Source organism: Phasianus colchicus, chromosome 3 (assembly GCF_987193195.1).
Source record: "Phasianus colchicus chromosome 3, bPhaCol1.hap1.1, whole genome shotgun sequence".
In the NCBI taxonomy this organism is placed as follows: Eukaryota; Metazoa; Chordata; class Aves; order Galliformes; family Phasianidae; genus Phasianus; species Phasianus colchicus.
In genome coordinates this window covers 31,230,734-31,257,623 of record NC_143438.1, presented here as the reverse complement: position 1 = coordinate 31,257,623, position 26,890 = coordinate 31,230,734, and the positions used below count along the sequence as shown (strand labels likewise).

The window sequence follows — 26,890 nt, the reverse complement described above, 5'->3', positions numbered from 1 at the left end:
TAGCTGGAATGAATAAAAACAAGCAGCTGAATGAACAATAAAGAACTTTTCTAAGTGTTTAGAGACGTGTATTTTGAGGATTAGATCCTTTATGGATCAATACAAACTTGTTAAGAAAGTCACTTCCTCAGTACACTTGTCAGAATGCTATGTCTGGAGACCGTTCTCTTTTTAAAACTGCAAGTGGATGAAAAGATCATATATTTACATACACAATGCACATACAGGCATTGCATAGCCCATATAATTTTAAGGAATAAGTTTCAAAAGGTACCACTTTATTCCAATTTTGGTGCCTGTTGTGGGACTTGTCACAGGGATTGGTAATTGCTAGTCACTATGCTAGTTTTTTTCACTATTTATGGAGCTTTTTGAGAGTCTTTTCGTGAAACAATACTGTGTAGCATGTTCCTTGCTGTTTATTTTCTTTGCTGTGTTGTTTGTCATCTTCAAGAGTTGGATTAAGGTTTTTAATTTGCTGTAGTGTGTGGCCTTGGCTTATATAATAACAAAATTAACGGTGGACAAACTGATGTGGTATATGAATTCAGCACTGCAAAATGACTGTTGTGGTTTAATCTGACAGGTGGCTAAGCACCACACTGTTGTTCCCTTACTCTCCTCCTAATTCCCAGTGGGATGAAGGAGAAAATAAAAACAATTTAAGAAGAAAAGTAGAATTCATGAGTTGAAATAGTTATTTAGTAAGATAGAGATCAGGAGAAGTATAATAGTTATGACTGTTTAATAGTTATGTATGATAGTTATATGTGAATGTATATAACAAGTAATGCACAAGTAATTCCTTAGCATCTGCTGAGTGATTCTCAGTTATCCCCCAGCAAGCAGAAGAGAGCAAGGTAAACTTCCACTCTTCAAAACTCCTTCTGCATGATTTCATATGGTATGAAATATCCCTATGGCCAGTTCAAGTCAGTTGTCCTAATCCTGTTCCCTCCCAGCTCCTTGGGCCTTGAGAACGACTTCGGCTCTGTACAACATGGCTCAGCACCAGCTAGAAATATCGGTGTGTTATTAACATCGTTTTTCTCCTAGAACCAAAACACAGCATCATACCAGATGCTCTGAAGAAAACAATTCCATCCTAGCTGAAACCAGGACAAGTTCTTATCTGCTGAGTCATCACATAGATAAAGTGGTTGTGTGCTCAGTTAAGCCACAGTGGGTTGTTACCAATTCATAAGTTTTAGCAGAAAACGTCTAGAATCGTATGCCTTTATTTGAATTATGTTTTGTCAGGCACTTGGCTTGGTGCCAACAGAACATGCCAAATTTCCTGTTTTCCTTTCTATCTTCTTGAACACAATGAAGTTAAAAATAACTCTCAGAAAAAAGTTATTTTTACCCAGGTTTTTGATTAGTATTGAAGTAGGGATGAACTGAACAGTTTTATTGCAACAAGTGAGGGACAGCAAATGGCTCTTTTATAGTGAGGGGGTAAGCACAGGTGATTCTTTAAAATGTGAATTATATAATATACTTTAAAAAGTATATTTTATTTAACTACATTTTTCTATGCAATACAATTAACATGTAGATTTTCACTTTTAATTCTTTTCAGGTCTGTAAACAGCCAGTACTGCAGAAAAGTCATAGGTGGGATGGTTTGGAACCCATCTATGAGGAGATCTTTATCTGTTGAGCATCTAGAGACCAAAAGCCTTCCTTCTCGATCACCTCCTGTTACCCCTAATTGGTAAAATAAGTTTCATCCTATCCCTACCTTCCAGCCTTCTACCTTTTCTACCTTGCATGTCTTCTAGCAGACTAGATATGTAGTGTCTTCATACATACTGCTATTTTGAGAGTATATGTAATGACAGGGAAAGAGTGGGGGTAATTTATCTTAACTTTAACAAGGCTTTTTAAACTATCTGTATTAACATTATATCCAAAATATGATATCATGTTCTGGATAGGTGGGTAGCAAGATGGGATGGATAACTGCTGGTCTTTGAGGGGTAGATGGTTATAAATTTTACTTGGAGAGCAGTAAAATGTGGTGAGTACTGCAAGGGTCTGTCATGGAATGTGTCCTGCTGTGAGGAGAGTCTGAAACAACTGCAGTTCTTTAGCCTGGAAAAGAGATTTTCCAGTTGCCTATTAACAGCCTGACAATACTTAAGAGGGAGTTAGCTGGACGTTGACTGCAAATCTGTCATATTTGATCCTGCATTAGAGCAAAATGTGACTGTATTTGCTTAAGCATGTCAGTATAACTTTTGATAGAACTCTTGCAGCAAAATATTTTGAAGTTGATATTTATGCAAAAGATTTTGAACTATTCTAGGACCTGATGAAAAATGAGATAAAAAATGTCTTGAAATAGCAGTAAAAATGCATGGTTGCCTTTCTAAACTATATTAAAGTGGAAGAAAAAAAATAGAAAAAAGCTCCCAATGTTTTATCTGTCGTTTAAAGTGACAGGAAGACTTCAGGGCCTAGATTGCAGTAGAATAGAAATCATCCTCAGAATGTTCTACAAATGATTACAACCTACTAACTTGTCTTCATGTTCCCTTTTTTAAGGCGGAGTCCTAGACTACGTCATGAAATCCGTAAAGCACGACATTCATCTGTAGATAACCTTACAAATGAGATTTCTTATATTACTGAGACAGAAGATGTTTTTTATACATATAAGGGCTCTCCAACATCCAAAGACAGCGATTCAGAGTTCTCTCAGAACCACAGTCCACAGAGGAGGTAAGGGCTTCTGCAAACAATGCATTGCTCATTTTTCTTGAAAAACAAAACAGTTTTCGTATAAAACAGTGATCATAAGTTATAATACTGAGTTCAAACGGTGTTTTGTTAGCGTAAGATTTATTTTGACAAATTGTTAGAAGTGCAAATGTGATCAAAAAGTGCTGTGATACAAAATGACAAGCTTAAAAACCAACCCCTTCATCCCTAAACAAAAATTCTCAGTAAAGACAGAGATGGCAAGCCTTTTTGTATCTGTAATATCCCATCACCCAGTAGGTTTTGCAACACTTTCCCACCTATTATAAACTTTTTTTTCTCTTAGGGAATCCTCAATGGACTCTTAAGAGTTCATTTGTTTTCTACATTATTGGCTCCAGCTGAGTTGAAAGAATTACTGCCTTAGATTAAACATGGAAACATAATGATTCTAGAGGTCATCTATCTTCTTACTCTGAGGAACTGTAGATTGCCACTCTGAGGGCAGTCTGCTTTTTGCCTTCACGTGCTTTGTTCTATTCCTTAAGGACCAACTGTCTAGCCACTTCTACGTTTGCTTCCGCAACCTGAAGCTCTTGTCCTTCTGTTTGTATATTTATGTGGCTTTCCTCTTACTTACAGAAGTATTTCTCAATGAGTAACTTCATAATAGCATAATACTAGCTTCAGAAATAACAAAGGTACCTGGTCATTGATCAGTCAAATTTTAAACAGAAAACAGAGCTATTTTGAAACTTTCATCTGGTGAGAATACTGTGTATTAAAATACAAGTTCCTTTATATTATTATAAAAGAAAAATAGCTTCTGGTGATCCCTTCCTTGTAACCTATATACATGATGTATTTTGAGAAGCAGATTGATAGGAATTCATTATATCTTTCATAGCATTCAGCTACACAGCTGTAGCTTTAAATCTGGGGCATGAAGTTGTCTTCAGACATGAAGAAAACAGTTTTTGTTACTACACTATAGCATTGAGGTTTCTATGGAAGAGGGTGAGGGGAATGAAAATCTAACATGCTGTATGCATATTTGGAGTTTGTCGCTGGGTCATCAAAAGCATTTTTCTATTTTTCTTCCTGCAAGTCAGATAAAACATTGTGCTAGTAGTGTCTGTAACAGCTGAAACAATGTGTTGCCTCAAGATGTTGAGTAGCCACAGATATGAAGTTGTCTTTCCTGTGGTTTAACATTTGCAGACAATTTATGCCCTTGTAGCAGTAGTTAGCCAAATAAAATTTATGTGAAGTAGACCATATGAGGAGATAGTGAATGTAGAAACTGTTGGCAGAAAAACAAGTTGCTACCCTGTCTACTGTGACTAGTAGATTATGTCCAGACTTCATCATTCTTGTTTTTATCTTCTCCTGCGGTTATTCTCCTTTCTGTTTTACCTTTCCAATGCCTACTGAGGGTAGAGTGGGAAAACCTGGTTTTTATGGTGTTTCAGACGAAGAAATAAGGTGTTCTAAGTGTGAAAATAGCTTATTTGTTTTCTGAGCAGTGATTTATTCTGCTGTATCTGAGTTACATCACTCACTGTGGAGATTATGGTTATACCTCAGATAAGCCTAATTTTCTGTGAGTTATTCCCAAAGTATTCCTTATTTCTTTGGTATGTTTATAGTATTGGATTTTGTGCATGTAATTGAAAAATACTTGCGTAAGTGTGGTTAATTTAAATTCAAAGTATGTTTAGGATGGTGAATATCGCATATAGAATGAATGGTCCTTTATTACATTACTGTTAGATATTTGTGTAGTAAAATGGTTGTTAGTACTTCAGCAGCTGAGGTAAAACATTACAGTACCACACGAATAAAAGAATGTTTGAACTCTACACTTTGGTTTTCAACAGTTTGTATTAGTCCACATTGCACTCCTTATTCTTTATATTCTTACATTTGTCATTATTTGCCTTGCTTCTTTTGTTGAAAGATGTAAGGTAAAATTAATTTTATGTGTAGACAAATATTTTTCTCTGAATGCTTCAATGAAATAGTATCTGGTCTACCAGCTGTATCTGCTTTGTAAGAAAAGCATTTAATTTGCTTATCTTTGGTATTATGTATGGACAAACATTTATACTGCACTTCTGCCATACTTCAGGATAATTTAGTTATTAACTTGAGAACAGCTTGCAGTGTACTGATAAAACTTTTCAAGCTAACTTGCCGATTTTGGTCAGACTGGTCTTTAGTAGACTTAAACTGACATAATCAAGACATGCTTTGGAAAAATATTACAGTTGCAAATCTGCTCTTGTAGAAGAGGGCCAAAAGTAGATTCTCATAGCCCTGCTTTTATACTGACCTTAGAGGATTCTTTTTTGTTGTTGTTGTTTTTGCTACCTAGTCTGCAAAAGTGGTAGTAGTTAATACTAAGTATAAATGATGAATAATGTTTTTGGTGGGAGGAAAAATTTGAAAGAACTGTGGAAAGTTACTAGCAAACAACTGTGCAAGATGCTGATATTAAATCCTTTTATTGTTACCTGATCTCTACCTTGAATCTTTGTTATAATCATATGGCTTCTTAATCTTAGTCTGTGGCTACTGTGAACATTTTGGGGACTTGTTTCAGTTCAGGCTCTGGGTAATATCTTAAGATTTTTCATCGAAGCAACATCTACCCCAAGTCAGAGTTGCCTTCAAACTCATCTATTTGCTTACTGGGACAAATGTATAAATAGAACTTGTCTGATGAGATTTGTCATGTACTTAATCTATTAAGTCATATTTGGAATCTTGGAGGATATTGGATTTATAGAAGATAACAGTTTCTCAGTAAATCTTTTCTCCTCCTGATAGTACCAAGCAAAAGTATTTTCCTGATCAATTTTCTTCTTGAATACGTTTAATAATTTAAGGGAATCAGTCACATTCTGTATTCTTTCTAGAAACCAGTACACAATTTAGAAAAATTATAAAATTATTATCAAAAATAATTAAAAATATTAAAAATAAATAAAACTAAAAATTAGAACAAACAATGCTCATAAGTAAACTGCTGAAAACCAGGGCAGAGTCCTATTTTGTTTCATATTGGTGTAACTAGACTGCTGTTATGTATGCTGTTATATGCTGTTACCCATATGATTTAAGGTTCTGTTGCATTCAAGTAAATTTGAGGCTCAGATATTGTCAAAAGAAGCAGTTTTTCTCTGTCAGATTAGAATCTGCAGAAAAGATTAGAGCTATTGCATATGTATAATGGACAAAAGGGAAATGCTATAAGCTCAAATTAATGTATATTAAATGGAGCTTTATTCACACAGAGTGAATAGGTTTGTTTATCTAAGCCAACCCATCTCAAATCACAGCTGCATGCAAAGCCTGTCATTGAAGACAGTGCTGAAGAGGACTTCAAGACTTCTGTTTAGTCCAGGATAATTCAACCTTTGTGAAGAAACCTCTGTTCTTTCTCCTCTTGCTTGCTGTGCTGCTGTTTGTCTTATCTAACTAGTACTGCCTCTGAAAAATTAATCCTAAGACACAGCTGGAATCTGCACTGAAGTCTTGACTCTAATAGATTACTTTGAGTGTTAAACCACTTTTATTATTTCTGTGCCTCAGCAGCACCAGAGCTGCTGAGTCTATCTTCCAACTCCGTGTTGCACTATTTCACAATATATTTAACCCATCCCTACATATATACACACATTGCTACTACTGTTTTGTTTCAAGAATAGTGGTAAAATAAAACATAGTATTTATTAGGGACTCTTGTTTGGCAGCTGTTTTTCTCTTACAGTTGGCTTTCCCATCTTGCCCTGAAGGTATTTTGCTTTCATTGAGAGATCTTAATTTTCTTCACTGAAGCACTGCTGAAATTGACTTACTAAATGTCTCATTTTAAGCAGCATGTAAAATTTATTTTTGCTTTTCTAGATTACATTTCCTATCTTCAGAATTCCTTACATGTGAATATGAAGGGTTAAGACTTGCCTTTAATATAGAAAATATGTTATTGTATGGAATTAGTATTTCTAAAGTCATGTCTGCTAAAAAGCTGCTTTATTGTGTAGCTTTTTCAAAGCTGTTTGTGTTATACCAATAGGCTGCCTGGCATCAGATCATCCTGACCATCTGCTACCCTGATAGGCAGAGTTGTGAATTGGAGAAGCTTACCTTTGAGAAAAATGTTTCAATATAATATATTTAAATCATGGCTTGTTCTAAAGAAAGGCTGATGGAGTTGTGCAGAGAATTATTTTCAGTTAAAATTTTCCCTTTTTTTTTTTTTAACCTACTGTGATACCTGAAGGTGATCATTGTTGAAGTCTTTCTTCATAACTGCAGATTTACTCCTTCCAAATTTTGAAATATATACACACCTGCACTGAATTTGGCACAGAAGAACAAATTGTTACTGATATTTCCACCACATTAACTCAGTACGTACGCTGCAGTGCCTCTTCGATCAGGTAGCGGTGATTGGATGAGAGGAAATGGCCTCAAGTTGCACCAGGAGAGGTTCAGTTTGGATATTAGGAACAATTTCTTCTCAGAGGGAGTGGTGAGGCAGTGGCACAGGCTGCCCAGGGAGGTGGTGGAGTCGCTGCCCCTGAAGATGTTCAAGAAATGTGTGGTGTAACACTGAGGGGCATGGTTAGTGAGCATGGTGGGGGTGGGCTGGCAGTTGGATTAGATGGATCATAGTGTTCTTATCCAACCAAAATGATTCTATGATTTGAGAGCAAAAGGCTACAGTAAAAGTTAAGTAGCCCTATTGAAGTATGTGACCCTGTTTAAGACCAAATTAGGAAATTAGTAACTTTCAAATGTAAGTTGTATTTAACTAGAGTGATAAGCTGATCACATTTTTGAATCATATCATCTAACATGCCTGAAGTTGTAGCTGATACTGATATCTGTCTTGACATAGCATTGTCCATCCCCAGTGCAAGATTTGTTTCTCAGAATTGACATCTATTAAAAAAGTAGCTGATGTAAGGAATATCAGCTGAGTGCATAGCACTCCCAGTAGTTCATGTGTAAGATCCTTCACAGTTGAAAACCCTTTACCATCTATTAAGAAAATTAAAATGACTAAAATGAGTTCGCTCCTGTTGTCTAGATCTAAATGTTTCAATAATTCACATTTTTAACACTTGGTTAACTTTTAAAATCCTAGTATTCGAGAGTTCCAATAAAAACCATAAAGAAATGTAACTGAGTAGTAGTATTTTAAGGAGCTTTAAGTTTCGTTTTTTCACATGACTTTTCTTTCTCTCTCTTCTCTCCCCCCTGCCTGTAACAGCATTTTATTGAAAATTTTGGTGCCTTGGCTGTGACAGCAGTGTTCGCACTTCACTGTGAAATGAAAAATGAAAATAAATGGATGAATGAAAAGGGGGGAGAGGGGAATACAACTGAGAAAGACACTTGTTTTATTTAATGTTAACCTCAGAGGATCCAGCTGTGGAAAAATGTATGTTTTTCAGGCAGTGGCTATGAAATAAGAGTATCTTCTACTAATTCCCTCATAGGATATTTAAGTTTTTAATCCAGTTTTGTGGGCAGTCCACGTTGTTGCTGCAAACAACCACACTTCCCCTTTACTTGAATGTTGCAGTATTAAAGCTAAAGCAGGCTAGAGTTTCTTTCAGAGATGGCAAGGCTCTAGAAGTAAAAGGTTACTGGAACAAATGAGTGAAGATGATGTTACCTGCTTATTCATATTACTTGTGTGAGTCCAATATCTCCTGTTGGTGAGGAACAGTATCTTTGACATTGTAAATTCAGGTTGAATAGCTTAGGCTTTTTTTAATGCACCTATACCCTTACTGTAGATGAAATTGTTTGGCATGTCGTGGCATGCTCTTCTAAAAGATTTTTTCATGTTTTTGGATATATCTCTCTGAGTGCTTGTTAATAAGAATATATAAATTCAGCCACATATATGAAGTGCTAGCTTAAGGGAAAAGAACACTGGATTATTGACTTGGAAAAGTATTCCTGTAAAGCTTTGCGGAGAACCTTGTGAGTTAAACTGTTCAGTTTATGTTGTTTACTGTATAATGAATTAAACCAGGATTTTGGCCTGTTTGGTTTGGAACAGCAGACTGCATAGGAGCAAGTGTTTGAGTTCTTTAGAGTAGACTGCGTCCTAAAAGAAAAGATTAGCTGCAAGATTCTATTTAATCTGTTTCAGAAGGATTGTTGTAAAATATGTCTCTAAGAGATGAGTTATAGTATCAGTGAGTAGGAAAAATTGACAGATGAGTCTGTCTAAATCTTGTACTTATATTTAAACACTTAGTGTTGATTAATCAGCAAGATAAATCTGGCTAATTATTCACAGATGATAGCGTGTGATGTATGAGAGGAGTCAGAAGGCTGGAGCAGGGGGAGTCAGTCATGTTTTTGCCTTAGGCTGCCAAAAGAAGGTTATCAAGTATATGGAATCAGACTCTTCTTGGAGGTGTGCAACAAAAACATGTGAAGTGATAAACCCAAGTTACAGTAAGGGAAATGCTGAGAAGTAGCAAGGAAGATGAAATTTATGCTGAGCTTGATTAAACCCTCAAAGAGATTGACAGAAAAGTTGAGATTTTTCCTATCCCTGGAGAAACTAATAACTCATCTGTAAAAAGGACCTGATTGTTCTTATCTGACTTTAAAGTTGGCCCATCTTTGAACATCCTCCCATGCTCCTTTCCAACTTAAATTACTTCAATTCTATAATTCTGTTATAAATGCAATGCATTCCTGCATAAACTTTTTCCTTTGTTAAACATGTTTGCCAAAGCTATAAACATCTTTAATTTAGATTCTAAAACTATCCTTTGCTGGTGATATAGATGGCATAATGTGTGCAGTCCCAGAGTTAGAGGGGAAGGAAATAAATGGGTGAACTAGTATACAAAAGGAAATTCACTGTCATTATGCTATGAATTTCTGGAAGTGCATATACGTTCCTAATGTAAGTGTGATGTATCATCTGACGAAGGCATTGCATTCAAAATAGATTTCCTGAGCTTAGGCTGCATTTGTTCAATTCTTTTAGCTTACTGTGTTGATAGACAATAAACTGTAGCTCCATGGTGAGAGTTGATAAACTTACTATAGAAATACATTTTTTTTATTCTAACAAAGATATTTTGCTATACAACATTTGGAAAGCGTTTTTCTTGATGGAAGTACTCTTTATATATATCAGATAAATTTCATTAACTACTATCTTGACATGAAATTGAAAATACTTTTAAAGGACTCAATTTATAATGCTTTTTACTTCAGTCCTTAATCACATACATGCATGCTTAATTCCTTTTTCTTACAAAATCTCCTGCATTTCTAAAGTCTGTTGTCTTTGTTGATGTACTTCAGTCTTTCTAAAGGAAGGTGCTTTCCAATATTAGGTAGATTAGGCAGTAGATCTCAGAACATTTCAATTTCACTTTAATTAACCTTGTCATTCCATTGCTTACCATTTGCATCCTCCTCATCAGCTGTGTTGGACTTAAATGTTGTTCGTTTATTGGTTTTTTGGGTTGTTGTTTGTTGTTTTTTTGGTTTTGGCTTTTGTTTTTTTGGAGACTTTTCTATACTTCTTCTGTGTCTTATTTTAATTTTTTATTTAGTTCATATTCAGACAAACCTAGAATTAAAATATTCTTCCTGGACCTTCACTTGGGATTATACCGTATGTTGTGTTCTACCATATGTTTCCTAGTTTGCTTGTTAATATAAATATCACTTCTCTATCCTCCCTCTGTTCCATTTCTGCACCTTTGCTGATGGAAGCTTGCAAAAACCACTTATTATCAACAAGATAAGGTAAAACGCATGTGAGCCTAAGTGACTGTGAAATAAAGACTAAACATATTGTGAAGAAATGTAGGAATGCTGCAACTTTAGAAATTGTGACCTCAAGTTGTTATACATACCTTTCAGAACCCCCAGTAAGTGATTTTCGGTTGAACACCTTATGAGTTTCAAATTAGGCTTTTAAGACTGTTACTAATGGGCTACTATGGATTTTACAGTGCTCTTCCACTCAAATATGCGAAGAAAGAGAATGTGTTTATCTTATGCACAAATCTTTTTAAAATATATCTTTATTGAAATGTACTACACTTTCTGTTTGTCAGTCAAAACAAAAAGTCACCTCTAACGCCAAAATGCTAATCTGTGATGAGGCAAATTTTGCAGCAAATTGAGCTTTTGAAAATTACCAGAATCCATGAAGCTATATGAAGTATGGTCAGTAAAGGAACTGTAGAGGAACTGAAGGAATCCTTTCATGGTTAATGGCAGCAGCTTATCAGTATGGATGTTTGGAACTTACAAAAATCTCTGCAAAACTTGAGCATACTGTGAAAGCCACAAGTTTTTCTGTAATAGTGCTCAAGTATAAAGCAGAAAGAATCTATTTCTTTCTATAAGAAATTCTATAAGCTGTCTTAAACTGTTTTTCTGCTTGTTCACAGAATTTCTGAATGTTAACTGTGCAACTCATGCTGTACATAAATTTGTCTAATAGGCAGCAAAAAGATGATGCTTTAAATATCTTCCATTTAATTTGTTTATGAATAATAATCCCAGTTTAAATGGGTAGTTCTCAGAAAAGATCTAGTAATGGAAATACTGCCACATTCAGTCTCCCCACCCCTGCAGGTGTTAGAGAAAAGAAGCTTCAATAACTTGAAGAACACTACAAGGGCAAAACCTACAGATGTTTCCTTCTGTTGTTTGTAGAGAGGGAGTTTTGCTACAGTTCTATTGTTTCAGTTGTCCCTTTTCTCTTGGGATTTGACTTTACCTTATCATCATCAGTTCTCAGAATAGCAAATTCTCTGGTAAGGCACACGTCTGAGGAGGAGGGGTCTTTCCTTGAAACTTGATAGAAGAGAGGTAGATTTTCACAGTAGATTTTCATTGTAAAGATTATCACTGACAGAGCAATCTGTAGTGAGTGGAAGATTGAAATAGCATCTTTTTAGATACACAGTGGAGTAAGGAAGGGAAATTACTTGCAGTTTTGAAGTGTTTGCATGCTGAGCCAATGGAAAGTTTATTCTCCTTGCAAGGAATGTCTCTTTTTCTTGATGAAAAAGTCGATTGGTTGGTCTGGTGAGTGTTCTCGTTTATTGACTTAAAATATGATGCTTATTGTTTGTTGTGAAATGAGGAAGATATCTTAGTAAAATGTGGAATACAGTTTGACCAGAAAATATGATCCTGTTGTTCCTGTTCAAAGTACTTCATCACAGTGGTGAATAATTGTGTTGGAAGTAATATTTCATTGAGTTGTGAAGATTAAAATTCTTCAGCTACAGCATGCTGTGCTGCTGAGGACTTTATGAAGACACAGCTCCCTTGTCACTGATGAATTCTGTAGGGGTTGAATTTGGTCATTTTCTAGGTAACCTTTTTATACTCGAAAAGGTTACGGAATGATTCAGTAACTCCTTCAGACTGATACATACAAATTAAAGTGCAGTAATTCAACAGATGAATCTTCAGCAAACATTACTAAGAATTTATATCCCACATTTAAGTCTCTGGATATATTATGGAGGTGACTGAGAATTTGCTATTTGTTTATACACAGTATATGAATGAAAGTGGAAATATTCTTTTCTGTCTCAAATGGCCTCACTCTCATGATGTGGGGTGAAAGGAGATTATATTAAAATAGAGAATCGTGTCTAATTGCACCAGAATTTTATGGTGTGTAGTTCTCAGTGCAAGCTTTCAAGAGGGTTAATGTATGACAACTTGAATTCCTCACAGATGTTAGTAATAGAGCTGTATCCCTTCTCTTGTGGCAGAATACACAAAAATGTATGGCTTCCCTGTTGTTTCCATCAGATGGAAATCAATTAGCTTAAACTAAAATAAATAAAAGCTTGTGTCATTGCACTGCCTGTCTTTCCACTTCACAAAGTCTGGACGACTGCAGTCAAATCCTATGTAGGTGTGGAGCTTTCAAATGTGGAAATTGTTTTTAACAAGCTCAGTGAAATCATTGACTAGACAGATAAAATGTTTAACCTTCTCTCTCTGAGTAACTCCAGTATGAGTTCAACAGTTGTCTGCACTGCTTAGATTGGCTGCTCAGGCAGCATATGTATGTGTGCATGGTGCCAAAGGATCTTTTCCAATGCTGTCAATTAAGGAGTGGAAGAACTATGAGGATTAGTAAAAAGGAGAGCTGGAAATACTTCTGGGAGAATGGGAGTGAATGTCACTGGGATCACATGTTGGGGCATAGCTGTAATAAAGATGAACTGTAGTATTCAGGAAAAAAAAAAGTATGCACAATCAAACCTTCACAAATTCTTATGGAATTTGCCATCTCTCCCTATCAAGGAGGCATTTGTTTATGTTATAGAATCTTTATGAGGAAACTGAACTAGAATGATATTTACCTTTTTACTGTAGTTTTAATGGAACACAGTACATGATTTACAGTCAAATAGTAAGAACAGCAGTGTGAACGCATTTTATATTCTTACAATGAATGTCTTCGTTGCTGGGTAATTATTGTGATGAAATCTTTAAAAGGGAAAACAGTAATGGACGTTAAGTCCTGTCCTTTAAGTTTTTTTTAAAAAAAGCTTTTAAGTTTGTTGGCTAACTGAATAGAGTAAGGAAAGGAGCACAATGGTTTTGACAGACAAAAAAAACCATGCAGTAATGGATGTAGCTAGGTTACTAAACTCAGGATAAATAATTGGAGAAGAAATACAAACTTGAGGCACATCATTGCTTTCCTTTGCATGAAAAGTATCAGTATATTCATGTACAGCTTTCATCAAGTAAACTGTATCATGATACAGCTTACTGTGAAGTGAATACTGTGCCACCTGGACAGTTCTGACCTCCAGCTGTGGCCTCTTTCTGGAAAGAAGGCATCTGACATGGTAGTTTTTGTGAAGGGCAGTTGTATTGGGAGTGTATTTGCAGCTCAGGACTTGTTCTTTCATTTGCTGAGGTGTTCACAATAATTGGGTGGGGACAGACATGGGAACAGAGTAATTGGGTTCTAAGGGGACTAGGCAGTCTCCTTAAGCAAGTAGAGAATCCTCTGACCTGTCTTGATTTCTCTCTTCTACCTGTACAACTTTGAAGGAAATTCTGTGCATATTCTAGAAGCGTAGGACTGCTTCATGAGAGGATTATCAGTTGTTTCTGTTTCCAACTGCTTTACTGTTTATCAGTTTTTCATTTAAGTATGGTTGAAGAAACTGCAACAAAAATCCCAAAACTGCCAGCTGCTGGTGGCCATGTCTTCTCACAAAGCATCACTAAATGTCTGATTTCATAGAGTGGCCTGGGTTGAAGAGGACCACAATGATCATCCAGTTTCAATTCCCCTGCTATGTGCAGGATTGCCAGCCATCAGACCAGGCTGCCCAGAGCCACATCCAGCCTGGCCTTAAATGTTAGTTTGCCACTTCTGAGAACAGAGTACTGGGCTAGGTAACCAGTCTAACACTTCTTCATTCTTTTCCCTCCCAGTTTAAGCTATCGTTTATTCTAGGACAGTAAGTTTTACAATTACACAGATTCCTTCATTCCTAGATGATAATGAGCAGAGAGGAGAGTTTATTTAGATGCCACGTGTGTGGATATTCTTTTGATATGCTGTTACAATCAGCCAAGCTGCTTTGTGGAAAAACCCTGATTAACCACCCTTCTTTTCTGTGTTAGATTGTCCTGGTCTGTGTAGTCACTGCTTTAGTTACATTTTATGTTAAAATTCTGTCAGCACCTGTTCTACTGTTGCATTGTAACTAACATTTCTAAAGCAGCCTGTGCTAATTTCTCATTACCTACATGTAAAGAAATACAATCAGTGACATCTTTAGTCATCGTGATCCACATCTAAAACTTTTTCAAACGATGTAGTGTATCCTGTTAAATAATTGCCACTGCAAACTCCAGCACAGTTTAGGCTAAAGTAGCAGATGTGTAGTATTGGTAGTTGGGTGTGTGCCAGAAGTGGAAGTGAATAATTAGAGCTGCCCAGTGATTTTTTTTTTGTTATTTCACAAATTCCTTAATTGCCTGATTTAGACTCTCTGCACAGGAATACATATTTTTTAATTTACTGTAAGCACATCTTTTACACAGACTTTTTTTCCTAATTAGAGTTCTTGTTTTCTTTAAGATTTAATCTCTGTTCACTTACTGAGTTTTATTTATTTATTTTTAACAGGCCGTCTGAACAAGAATCACCAAAGTGAGTTGTCTTTAAAATTTCTACTACGGAATCTTTATCTTTAAGATATCAATAAAATACATAACTTGAATTGATTTTTCTAAGTACTGGTCTTGTATGATTGAAGGCAGAAATAACTGTTGAAATCAATGAAGATGGTAAATCTTTTCTTAAAAATTACATTTTTGCATCAGGATGTGAGAAGACTTAAATCCTAATAAGTGTCTAAGCACTATTAACAAAGCAAAACAATGATTTTCTTAAACTGTTCCATTTCTTTTGTAAAAATTTAATGATGCCAAAATCTACTGGTGATTTTACTGCCAGAAGGCAATAACTGAAGCAATTTGTCGCATTATTCCAGCGTTAATTTTTTCTCTGGTGGAAACTCATTAAGAACTAAACTCCTAAGTTGCAAGTGAAATTTTGCTTTTAAACTAACTATATTCTGAAAAATATGTTATGATGTGTTTACATATAAGTGGTTCCTGCTTGCTTAACCAACCTCACAGGAATCATAAAAACCTCTTTGAAGCTATCAAATAAAACTAATAATTCTTTTTTTTAAGTGTCATTACAGTTCGCTAAAATATTCTAAAATTGTTGAAAGAGCCAAATAAATAATATCTTTGAAGAATATTTTCCATGGTAATTGAAAATGTTGTAAATATTGCCAAAAACATTTCATTCACATTGCCAAGTACATGTAATAAAACTGAACATCAGTAATATTAAGGCAAAAATAAGTTAGCCTGCTGACCTATGGCATCATGTTTGTTACTTGCAGTCAGATTTCTGCAAACCAGTAAATAAATGTCTATGTTTATTAATAGTTGTTCCATTGCAAATCCTGCATGTAAAAAGCCTACATTACATTCCCGTATAATATAGTTTTATTTCTTCATGCTGGGATTTACTTCTACTACTACCATCCCGTGAGAGTTTGATATTGCTTTTAGGAATGGTGAACTAGATAATGAATTGAATATGCTCTGTAAAAAAACCAAAAAACAAAACAAAAAAACAAACAAACAAAAAAAAAAAACCAGCATGCGTACATGCAAGGGTCAAATACAATTCATTGTAATGCTGGTTGTCTGTAGCACTACAGAGCGTGCTTGCAAAGAGTACTGGCCCTGATCATGATCTATGATGCAAGTGAAAGATTTCTCTACAGTGGGGTAATACAGGTGAATAGAATTGGCAGCTGAAGTATTTTCCCCTGGGGTTTGTTCTCATTTCCTTCTTTGTTGCAGTGATTTCATGTACCACTTTAGCAGTGCCTTTCACTGTTGACCTTCAACAGTGCTAAAAATGTCTCTTGCTCTAGTTTTATTCTGCCCAATCTTCTAGATCTCCACTGAACAAATAATACGCATAGATCATTCTTCAGTCCCATTACTTTGCATGTCAGAAGTGCTGTTTAACCTCGAGTATAGAAAGACTTGTTCTTTTATCTGAGTGATACATTTGCACATTTTACTCAGTTTAATGTAAAAATCTGGATAACAATACTTTTCTAATATATATAATAAATATATATATATTTATTTTAATGAAGGAATGTATTGGGAAATAGTCCAACTCGGAATTCTCTGACCCATACCTCACCTAAAGCGTTGACTCAGTCCCCCAACGGAGTTGGTAACATCTCTGACTCTTACCCACTGGAAGGGGTGGATAAACACTTCCTAGAAACATATGACAATGTTACAAAAAGTAGCTCAACAGATGACTCCAGTCAGTACTACTGTGATAAGGTATGTTCAGTTGCATTCTTTTCAAGTCAAAACTGGTAACATATGTAGCTTTGAACTGTAGATTAAGAACTCCAAAAAACTGTGATTTTATTCTGGGGTGAGCATGTTCTATGCAGTAACAGGAATAAAGCTTCTTGTCTTACTCATATTTCTCCAAGGCTGTGTATACAATATGATAGGTAAGCCTACTATGTACATACGTTTCTCATAGCAACCAGGTTTCCAGCAGCATCTGCTGGAAGTTCTTAATGGAATGGGAATCCTTGCATGACTGTATCTCATTTGTTCTAGGATAAAGTCACTCAAGCTCCTGTATGTCTTGATAGTGAGCACAATTGTGTTTTGAATTCTGAGTTGACTAGAGAGCAGCTGCTCCTTGCTAGCTTTATGACAGCAGATCGTCCCTCACCTTTCCTCTAGCCTCTTCCAGAGCGGTGCTAAACAGCTTCTTAACTTGGCTTCCCACTAGCCATAGCCAAGTTTTAATCATCCTTGCTTGGAGTATTCATGGAGAAGATACCAGTTCACCCTTTTAGAGGAGAAGTGTTAAAAAAAATTGTTACTCCATAATTGTTAGAACAAAAATGTTTGAAGATGTTGTACCTTTTTTTATTCCTTGAGCTATGGCAATATATTGAAAGTTCTAATAAGTATCAGTTGAAAAAGCTGTGAGTAAGAGTGTAAGGACAGAAAAACCATAGAACGCATTTGCCATTATGCGTAGGTTGCGTCAAAAGTAATGCCTCCTATTTATTTCTGTGGAAACTACAATCAATACCAAGAGCACAGTAACACTATTTGGTAGAGAAATCTCTCAGCTACAATAAACTACTTTTCAACATGGCCACCACCATTAGCTCTGCATTTTTGCCAGTGATGGACAAGAACCTGCATGTCACGGTTATAACAGTCTGCGTTAGCAGAAGTGACCTGCTGTTGCCACTGCATCATGCACTGCCTTACTGTGCTTACATCAACTGTTTGCTTGCTTAGCAGTTTTAGAGACCATCGATGAACATCAATTCATTCTATTTTTTCCACATAGGGGAATTTAGTGACACTCCTTTGCTGAAACTGCAATTCCGTGTCAGCTGTCATTGTGTCAGACTGCCCCTCTTCTGCCATCTGTCACATGGCAACAACATGTAATGAAATATTGGTGGGAAGGTTCAACCCCTACTGCCATAGCACAACATCCTCCTCTGAAGTTGTGGGCCATCCTCATAAAATAGGAGGCATTACCTTCAGAGCAGCCCTTGTTGCAATTTTTAAAGGTTTTTAAAGGTTGCAATTGAGTGTATTCTTTAACCTTAGCTTCTTCCTTTTTTGAACATGTATTTACATGGAGAATTACTGTTCAGCGTGTCTAAATGTGGGTATGTTATGCTCTAATTTTCTGCTGCTTGGTTTTAAAACTTAAAAAAAAAACTTGGTTTGAGTTTTTTTCTGTATATTGCAGAATGAAGTAATTGAGGGAGATTTACTTTTGGTGCGTATCACACCAGATGAAGATGGGAAGTTTGGATTTAATCTGAAGGTAAATCAACAATCTTTTTGTTATTTTAAAATAATTTATATAGATACCATGATTTGATATTATGATTATTTTTTTGTTTTTAATGTAATACTTCAGAGAAATCAGTATATCCCACAGGAATTTCTTAAGGACTCAAAAATTTTTAGAAGTGGCATCCTAATCCTTAAATGATAGAAATCATATTTACGAAAACAGGCCTTTGCTACTTCTCTATTCTTTAGTTGCATATACTATGGATGTGACATGTTTCCAAAGCAAACTGCCTATTTTGCTGTGTAGACATGAACTTGGAAACATAATTTAAGATACTAATTTCTAGAAAAAATGTCTGTATTACAAAGCAAATTAAATAGCTTGTGCTATCTTATCAAATGTATCCATGAAAAAATCACATAGGAGAGATGAAAATGAATTGCGAAAATGGAAACAAGTATTGATTCCTTCTGTAAGTTTTCTAATTGCATCACCAAAAAATTCCACTTGAACAGATAAAATAGCAATACTATCAAAATCAGGGTAATGTTTGTTCATTTTGCCTTGCTATTTATTGGTGAAGTGTTGATAGAGCTTTATGTAAAGGGAATAAGGGAGTATTTATTTATTTATTTATTTGAATTTCGATCCTATCTGATCTCTTGCACACTCACCATAATACCTTAATACTGTCCACCTTGTGAGTTCAAATGTTGAAATAGGCTTGCTTGAAGGATAGGGTTTGAGTAATGCTGCGTTGTTCTGCTTATTGCCTCTTAAAACATGTGGACAAGCAAAGCCAATAGGTTGAGTCTACTGGAAAAAGAGTACACCCATCCTGATATTTGCTCATGAGAGTTCAGTTTTACTGGCCTCAAGTGACAGAACAAATTTTATATGAAAGCAAAAGTAGGTGATTATTTGTTTAAAACAATGTATTGATGGTCATTATTTACTTGATATTCCTGTAGGGTGGTATAGATCAAAAAATGCCCTTAGTGGTATCAAGAATAACTCCAGGATCACCTGTAAGTAATATCTTACCATTATAATCTTTCCTTTATTACTACTTCTACCATTTTCATAAGTCTTTACTCATAGGAATCTGGAAATGCATAACCAATATGAAACAGTAACTGAGTTGTTCTCTTTAGAAATTGATCTGACCAGTGATTTTTTTTTTAAGCTATGGATGAAAAGATTGGGAATTCTTAGCCAAACAAGATATGGTTGGAAAGCTTATTTGTTTTCTTTCATTGTTTCAAATAGTGCGCTACAACACTGAAAATACAGACAGGATGATTTAAGATGCAGTACAGAAGTGAGTGGGTATGGGCCTATGCAGCCTGTGAAAAAGAAACAATTTAAGGAAAGTACAGCAGTTATTAAGATTTGGAGCACTGTGAAATGAGTGGCGGGGGATTCCATTTAAAGAAGAAGGGGCTATCAAGTTAGTTAGTGAAAGGCTGAAAATGAATGAAAAGTAGTAGCTTTACATGCCTGAGACAGACCTGTAAAATTCCATGACAAAGGGTACACTGGTCCTATTTTTCCATGCATTTTCACATATGGAAATATTTCTGGACTAGGTGGGATATTCATTGGAACCCACACACTCACTGAGTTATTATGCTGAATTGTGGACTAATAATAGTGGTGCAACGCCTTAGTAATTTTTTTCTACAAAAAATTGTGAGGTTGTCCTATCTCATCTCAAGTTTTTTTTTTCCCTCTCTTTCTTTTAAATTTATTTACCAACTTTCATAAGATAATATCAGTGCTAACTTGCTAGGAGATAGTCATCTGTTAAAAGTCTGGAGCCACTGAATATTATAGACTCTTGAAATTTAATAAGCACTCACAGAGTTAGTATCTGAATGTCTTAATGTAAGTTGAGCTAAAACATTGTTTGAGAACTTGCATTCTGTCCTGTTTGAAATATATGGCTTGACTTTTGCAGTGCGCTGAACTCAGTCATGAACTACAATAATTATGTGAATACAAGAGTAGTAGAAAATTATCATTATTACTTAAAGCCACAAAATAAAAATAAAACAGACCAAATTTGCAAATCTAACAAAAAATAAAGGTGATTTGAGATATTGAAGTGATGCTAGAAACAGGCTTATTCTACAGTTGAGAAACAGAAGATGCTTTTCCAGAGGCAGTGACTTCCTGTGGCAGATTCAGATTATCTTCTGAGAGGTACAGAAGTTCTGATCTGTTTCTATCTTTTCGGATTGGAAAAGGGCTGGACGTCCAACTTACTTCATTTAAGTGTCCCCTATTAGCAAGTATTGGCATAGATATGAGTGACTTATTAACTCCCTAGATGAAAAAGCACGCTAAGTGAGCAAGTTATCAAGAGTCAGGGGGATATTTTGAAAACCATTATGCAGTGCAACATAATAAAGAGCAGTGCAAGAAAAATCACATCATGTTACAGCAAGAGGAAAATATGTAAGTACTTTTAGCGCATAATGATATTAACATTGATTAAATTGTTTTCTGTAAATTAATGTTCACCTGCTCTTGACTATTTAATGACATACAACTGATATTTGTAAGTGTAAATAGTTGTATGGAGTGTGTTTTTGGTTTATTACAGCTCCATGGAACTTCAATGGTGCCTAAAAGATCCATCTTTTGTGGAGAAAGGGAAATAAATGTACACACAAGGCAGTATATCATTTTTGGCATCCTAAATTTTTTTAAAAATTCCCTTCTACTTTAGCAGAAATCTGGAGTTCTAGAGAGATTTGAAGACAGAGAAGCAAAAAAACCAACCATTTATTATTTTGATATTTTTTTTAAATATGATTCCTATATTGTTTTTTATTTTTTTTTCCCAGAAACAGTATTCATCTCCTAAGGTGATACAGTAGTTGTATTTAGTAGAACTTTTGATTGAAAAATAGTATGCATGCTTTCTGGAACAATAACAAAGAGACTAGCATAAAATGAAAGATTGGGTGAATCAATAGGAGAGGAAACCTCTGACATAATTAATTGTCTGAAAACACTCTGTATCTGAAAAATCTACAAATTATGCTCACACGGAAAGAATTAATTCCCATTTGAGATCAATCTGACTGTATAAAATGTATCAAGCAAGAGAGTTGAGACATTAACACGTCACATGATTAACGCAACTTCTTTGAACATTGATATTCATCTTCTCCTGTAATAAAGAATAATAGCCAGCGACCAGCCAAGAAATATAAATTATACATAAATGTAGGAGATCAGACACCATTCCCTGTGTTCTTGTTGGCTACTTAACACTGCTGGACTGACCTAATGTGACCAGTTTGACTGGTATGAACTTCATATCATTTATCCTTTCAATTATTGCTAACCATTATACTTTAGAGCGATTAAATCAATTCTTCATAGTTGCATTCTTCAATCTTGCCTCCATAAATCATACAAAGAATGACAGCGTCTCTTTTTGGAAACTGAATATTTAGTTAAATCAGTATTGAGGAACACCATGGCTGTTTCTTATTCCCATTCTGCTTCTACTTGCATATCTTTTTCATGCAGCATTGTCAATCTTCCTTATCCTTCATTTGTTTCTTTACTTCTTTCTATAGAAAATGCATGGTGTTACTTTTTGTTTTTGTAGGAGGAAGTATTTATTTTTGTGTGTTATTGGGTTGTTGTTTTTTTTCATACTGATTTTGTCATTATTACCTCTCTTTTCTGTCATTTTCTGTTTTTAAATTTGGTAATGATAGACTTAGTTCAGGCAAGTTATCCATGCTTCCTGCAAGGCATAATCAGGATAAGAAAGAGAGGGCTAATTAGGACATCTTTTTCAGGTTTCGATAGAGCTAATAACATTAGATGAATAAAGGTTGGGGAACCCATGTTAACATTGGGAACAACTATAAATTAGAATAACAGACTGTATTGGACTAGATCTAATTTATAAAAGATTTAAACTGCAGTGTGCATTTAACTAAATCACTTCTGTAAAGCTGAGTATTTCCTAAATAGAACAAAAATCAGAATAGCAGTGATAATAAAATGGTTACACAAGTTGGCACCCTTCTCAAAGGTTATAGAATCCTTCCTATTCATGTTACCAGAATTGTAGACTGGCTGAGGTTGGCATGAAATCTGGAGGTCCAGCCCCCCAGCTCAAACATGGACACTGTGAGCCTGTTGACCGGGACCATCATCATATCTTGTCCGTGGCTTTAATTCCTTTGTGCTGGTCACAAAGCTAAGTATACTAAGTACAGCAGAAAAAAAAAGCCAAGCAAGTCCTAAAGTTCAGCAGATGGTCTAAATTGCTCTAAGTTGCAAGATGTACGCTTAATGAAGCTCTTAGTGAAGGAAATTGGGAAGAAGTAGTCTTCTATGCGAAACATGAATAAGTTGAAGTTGTAGAAAGGAGCCCGTGTCTGGGGAACGTCCTGTTACTTAAGATATGTTCAGTTTAATAACCTCAAAGTCATATTTGTACTTTCCAGTATCACTGCATAAAAACGGAAAGTTGCAAATGTCATCTTGTACACCTAGAAGACCTTTTTATGAGAGAAAGTTTCATTTGTTAAGGTTTTCAGTCTGAAATTTGGATCATTATGATCAATTTGGTAATAGCTATCTGATAAATATGAATTCTTCCTTTAGCTATCAATATGCTGTTTGAACTATTCCTCATCTTCATTAAGAAGCTTTGGAGCAACAAAAACAGCTTTAGATCTGATTGCTTTGATTGAAGTTCTGATACAGAAGATGAAACTTTTTCAAGAGAACTCTGAAGAATTTCCTTACAGGAAATATTCTGATCTGTTCCTGCTTATGTGGCTGGATGCAATGACATTAACATGTTTTTTCTGTCTTGAAACAGGCTGATAAATGCAGTCCAAAACTGAATGAAGGTGATCAGATAGTATTAATTAATGGCAGAGATATCTCAGAACACACGCATGACCAGGTGGTCATGTTTATAAAAGCCAGCAGAGAATCTCACACGAGAGAACTTGCACTTTTGGTCAGGAGGAAAGGTAACTGGGCTTATTATATTCTAATGTTTTGGAGGCTTGCTCTTCTGCCTGAATAGCTTATTCTAGTAAACGTGGTTTTGTTTCACTTGGAATAAGTCTGTGATAAAAAAGTAGTTCCTCTTGCATTGAAATTAGTAGCATAAATATTTTTAACTATGGGCTCTTTTGAATACAGATGAGTCTATCAAGTTAAAATTTCTTATGTTTTTAACTCTAAACTCAAACAACAAATGTTTCTTCTCAAAAATTCTTTTTGGAAATAGAGCATAATTTCACAAATCTTCAGTTGTGAGTTTGCAAATACCTATGAGCCGCTGTTCCCCAGTGCAGTGATTCTACAAAACAACCTGCAACAGATATTTTTATAATGAGACGTTTGACCCATGTGGACTACTCACTAAATTCCTGTTGGCAACAAGACAGTTTCTGAAATATGTAGGGTAATAGGTATTTATTTTTTAAATACAAGGAATCAGTCCTGCTCCATTTTTAAACACATGGATTGCAGGAACTTTCAGGTGAAGTGAAATGATGATTTACTTTGTTATTTACTTTCTCTAGGAGCAATGGTAAGACCTTAACAAAAATGATTATAGAAAGGCTTGGCAAGGAGTTTCTGAATGCATTATGACTTAAAAATATGGAGGGGTTATGCACTGCTAGGAAACAGGAGGCAAGAAAGCTGCATAAATGTTATATGCCTCCGTAGTGTTTATTTAATTTAAATTTCTTATGTTTCTAGGAAGATAGATGAGCTCTTCATGTCCTTCTCCCTGAACACAGTCCTGCTTCAGTTATTGCAGGTCTCTCCACTGGCTCCAAGCAGTATTTAGTCTTTCCTTAACTTTTTTTTTTTTAATCCCCTTCCTACTTGCTGATAAGTCTTTGCTTTGAGCTAAAGACTTATCCTGTGGCCCCATGCCAGTCATGTGTATAGACACGAGTAAGAACTCACCATCTTTTTATAGTTTGGCAAGAATGGGCCATACTGATCACTGCAGGAAATAGCCGCAAGTGGGCATCTTCAGCAATGCAACAACTTTCATAGACAAAACTGTGGTGAAGTTTTTCAGTGACACTTTTCACGTTCTTCAGTATCTTAGCAAGAAATGCCATAGAAAACTGTCAAAAGATATTCTGTGATTTATATTAAAATGAGGGATGTGACTGAATAGTAAATTAGAAAATAGAATTTAGTTGCTCCTCTAATGGAAAGGGATTATGTAAATGTATTTGTTTGCTTTGCTGTGAGGGGTTCCAAACTTTTAAAGATATTCCATTAATTATCTTTTAATTTTTTTTAATGTAAAACTTACTTGATTTCTACCATGGTAATGTTGTGAGTCATTACCCTATCCAGCAGATAATAGCAGCAAAAAACCTATTGTGCTTGGAAACAGTCATTTTTAGTTAGCTCCTTAAGGAATTTCTTTTTCCTAAAGGAAATTGTCTACAAGGACCATTTACTCTAGTCCTTTGTGCAGTAATATAATATATAACTAAATGAAGTAAATATGTTGCAATTATTCACTTCCTTGAAATTTTCTTTGCAAACTTTATTGCTCTCACAAGCTAGTAAATTTTGGCATGCATTACAAACATGTGAATGCTCTATGTAAAAAGTTTTAATTTTCAATACACCTTTTCAGTAGTTAAACAGTTTGTGGAGCCTAGATTGGAAGATGAAGTTGATTCCCAGAATCTCCCAGAATCTCTTCTTTGTTCTGAGTACGCTGATACTCTGGATGAGTCTATGGAACAACTAAGGAAAGGGCTGGAAAGTGGGACAGTAATTCATCAGTTTGAGGTGGGTAATACTCAACTCTCTAATGCTGATAGTATAGACCAACAGCTGTGACCAGCATGTAACATCAGGGCTTAATTGATTAGAAAACTTATTTCTCCCTTTCACTCTCATCTTCAGAGAGCAGGAATATGAGTTGCCCCTCAGATTTGATTAACATTTTTCCAGCTCAAGTACCCAAAGCTCACTAAATTTTAAAAAATTGTTTTATTGAGTAAAATAGTAGGAGATTGACAGAAGATAGTTTTGTAGTTTTTCTTCTTCTATGTTACTAGGTGAGATTTCTGAAACATCTTTTTTATCCTTAGATTTTTCTCATTGTCATGTTTTGCTGCCTTTCATGGAATAACATCAGCAGCTTGACTGTTCCTGCTCTTCTTCTCTGAGAGGTTAATTTGGAAGTGTTGCAATGTTATTTCCATATGTGGTCTGTAGTGTCCAGTCTGATGTTTTTTCCTGGCAAAGCACGGATGGTTACTTCTTGGGCAGATTACTCTGTAGGTGAGATTCCCCTGTATGCAAGATGAGACTTGACAAACTGCTATAATTCATCAATGTTTGTTCTTCAAAATGTTGGCAAGGCATACTCTAGAAAGCTGATCATTAAAACATTTGCAGTTTATTAAAACAGTTCTTCAGTGTTAGCATAGAAATTAGAAGCAAGAAATTAGAAAAGGTAATTCTGTTGCTTTTCTAATGGAAATGTATCACACAGTATGTTTGTGTTCATTTTTTCTGTTGGAGATACAAATGTTTATTTTCTAGACTTTGTAACTTTGGAGAAATTCTGGTTATTATGACTTAATAATTTCACACTGTTAAAGTCTGGCATTGTTCTTTCAGACTCTGTAAACATATTGAACAGCACTGGCAATTTTCCCATTTTTGTTGCTTTTTTTTATAAATGCTGTAAAATGTTATGCTGGTGGCTAAAGAGTTTTGATGTTATTTATTACAAAACTCCTTTTGTGAGTTCTCCTTTGTTTCCAAAATTTCTAAAGGGTTAAGTCTTCCCTGTCTCTTAGGAATTCTTGACTCTGTGGTTTATATCAGCTTTCCAAAATCCGCAACAGTGTTGGAATAGCAAATTATTAGCTACTGAAACAGTAACTCAAAAGATATGAACTAGTGTTTCAGTATGTTAATTGTACATGAATTTAGCCAACAACTCTGACAATGTTTCTTCAATAATTTTCATTGGATATTTGATTCTTTGACATTTTAATTTCCTGACAGCAGTTTTAGCAGGATGTTATTGATGCTACAAAGAAATGCAGAACCCTTTTTGAAATCTAATAAATGTAGTGAGCTTAGTGGTCATCTTCAAATTCAGTGTCAGTTGCAGTCTCCTTATCACCTTTGGTAACTATTATGTTCTCCATTCATGTTAGTAAAATAGAGAATAATTAATACACTATCATATACCCAATTTTTTTCCTGAATATCTTTCTCTGTTTTATTTCCACTTAAACATTATTCAGGAATTCTCTCTATTAAGTAGCTTTTTAGCCAGGCAGCAACAAGAGAGCTCCAGGATTGTTGTTTATGTGAAATTGCTCTTCCTTGTCTCCCACAAAAAAAAAAGTAGAAATTTTACCTTGTCTCTGTTAAAATGGATCTGAAATCATAACTGGTGGAAGCTGTTTGGTTGCTATGTAGATCATTGAGCTCTCTTCCCATACAGCCTCTTCCCTTGTTTGTGCTGAAAGGAGGCTGAAAAATGTAGTGAGCTATGGTACATACTGAGTCCTGTGATTCAGTATCCTTTTAATAGGATAAGTTTTGTGTGCTCATCCCTTTCTCTTAAATGAAGTAGGAGATTTTAGCATCCTATTGGTTTCACTTAATTTTATATACAAAACCATATTCTAAATCTTACTTAAACATGAAAGC

The 26,890-nt window shown here is 35.2% G+C and overlaps 1 protein-coding gene across 5 annotated transcripts in view; it reads left to right on the top strand.

Moving 5' to 3' along the window:
- The window catches only part of PTPN3 (protein tyrosine phosphatase non-receptor type 3), a 160,209-nt gene that overhangs the window by 109,086 nt on the left and 24,233 nt on the right, over positions 1 to 26,890 (top strand). For all 5 annotated transcript variants that reach the window (XM_090137211.1, XM_090137212.1, XM_090137213.1 and 2 more), the window contains 8 exons: positions 1,583 to 1,717; positions 2,551 to 2,727; positions 14,903 to 14,926; positions 16,467 to 16,665; positions 18,125 to 18,202; positions 19,147 to 19,203; positions 23,037 to 23,193; positions 24,843 to 25,000. In XM_090137211.1, coding sequence (XP_089993337.1) covers positions 1,583 to 1,717; positions 2,551 to 2,727; positions 14,903 to 14,926; positions 16,467 to 16,665; positions 18,125 to 18,202; positions 19,147 to 19,203; positions 23,037 to 23,193; positions 24,843 to 25,000 — 985 coding nt within the window. The remainder of the gene's footprint in view (positions 1 to 1,582; positions 1,718 to 2,550; positions 2,728 to 14,902; positions 14,927 to 16,466; positions 16,666 to 18,124; positions 18,203 to 19,146; positions 19,204 to 23,036; positions 23,194 to 24,842; positions 25,001 to 26,890) is intronic.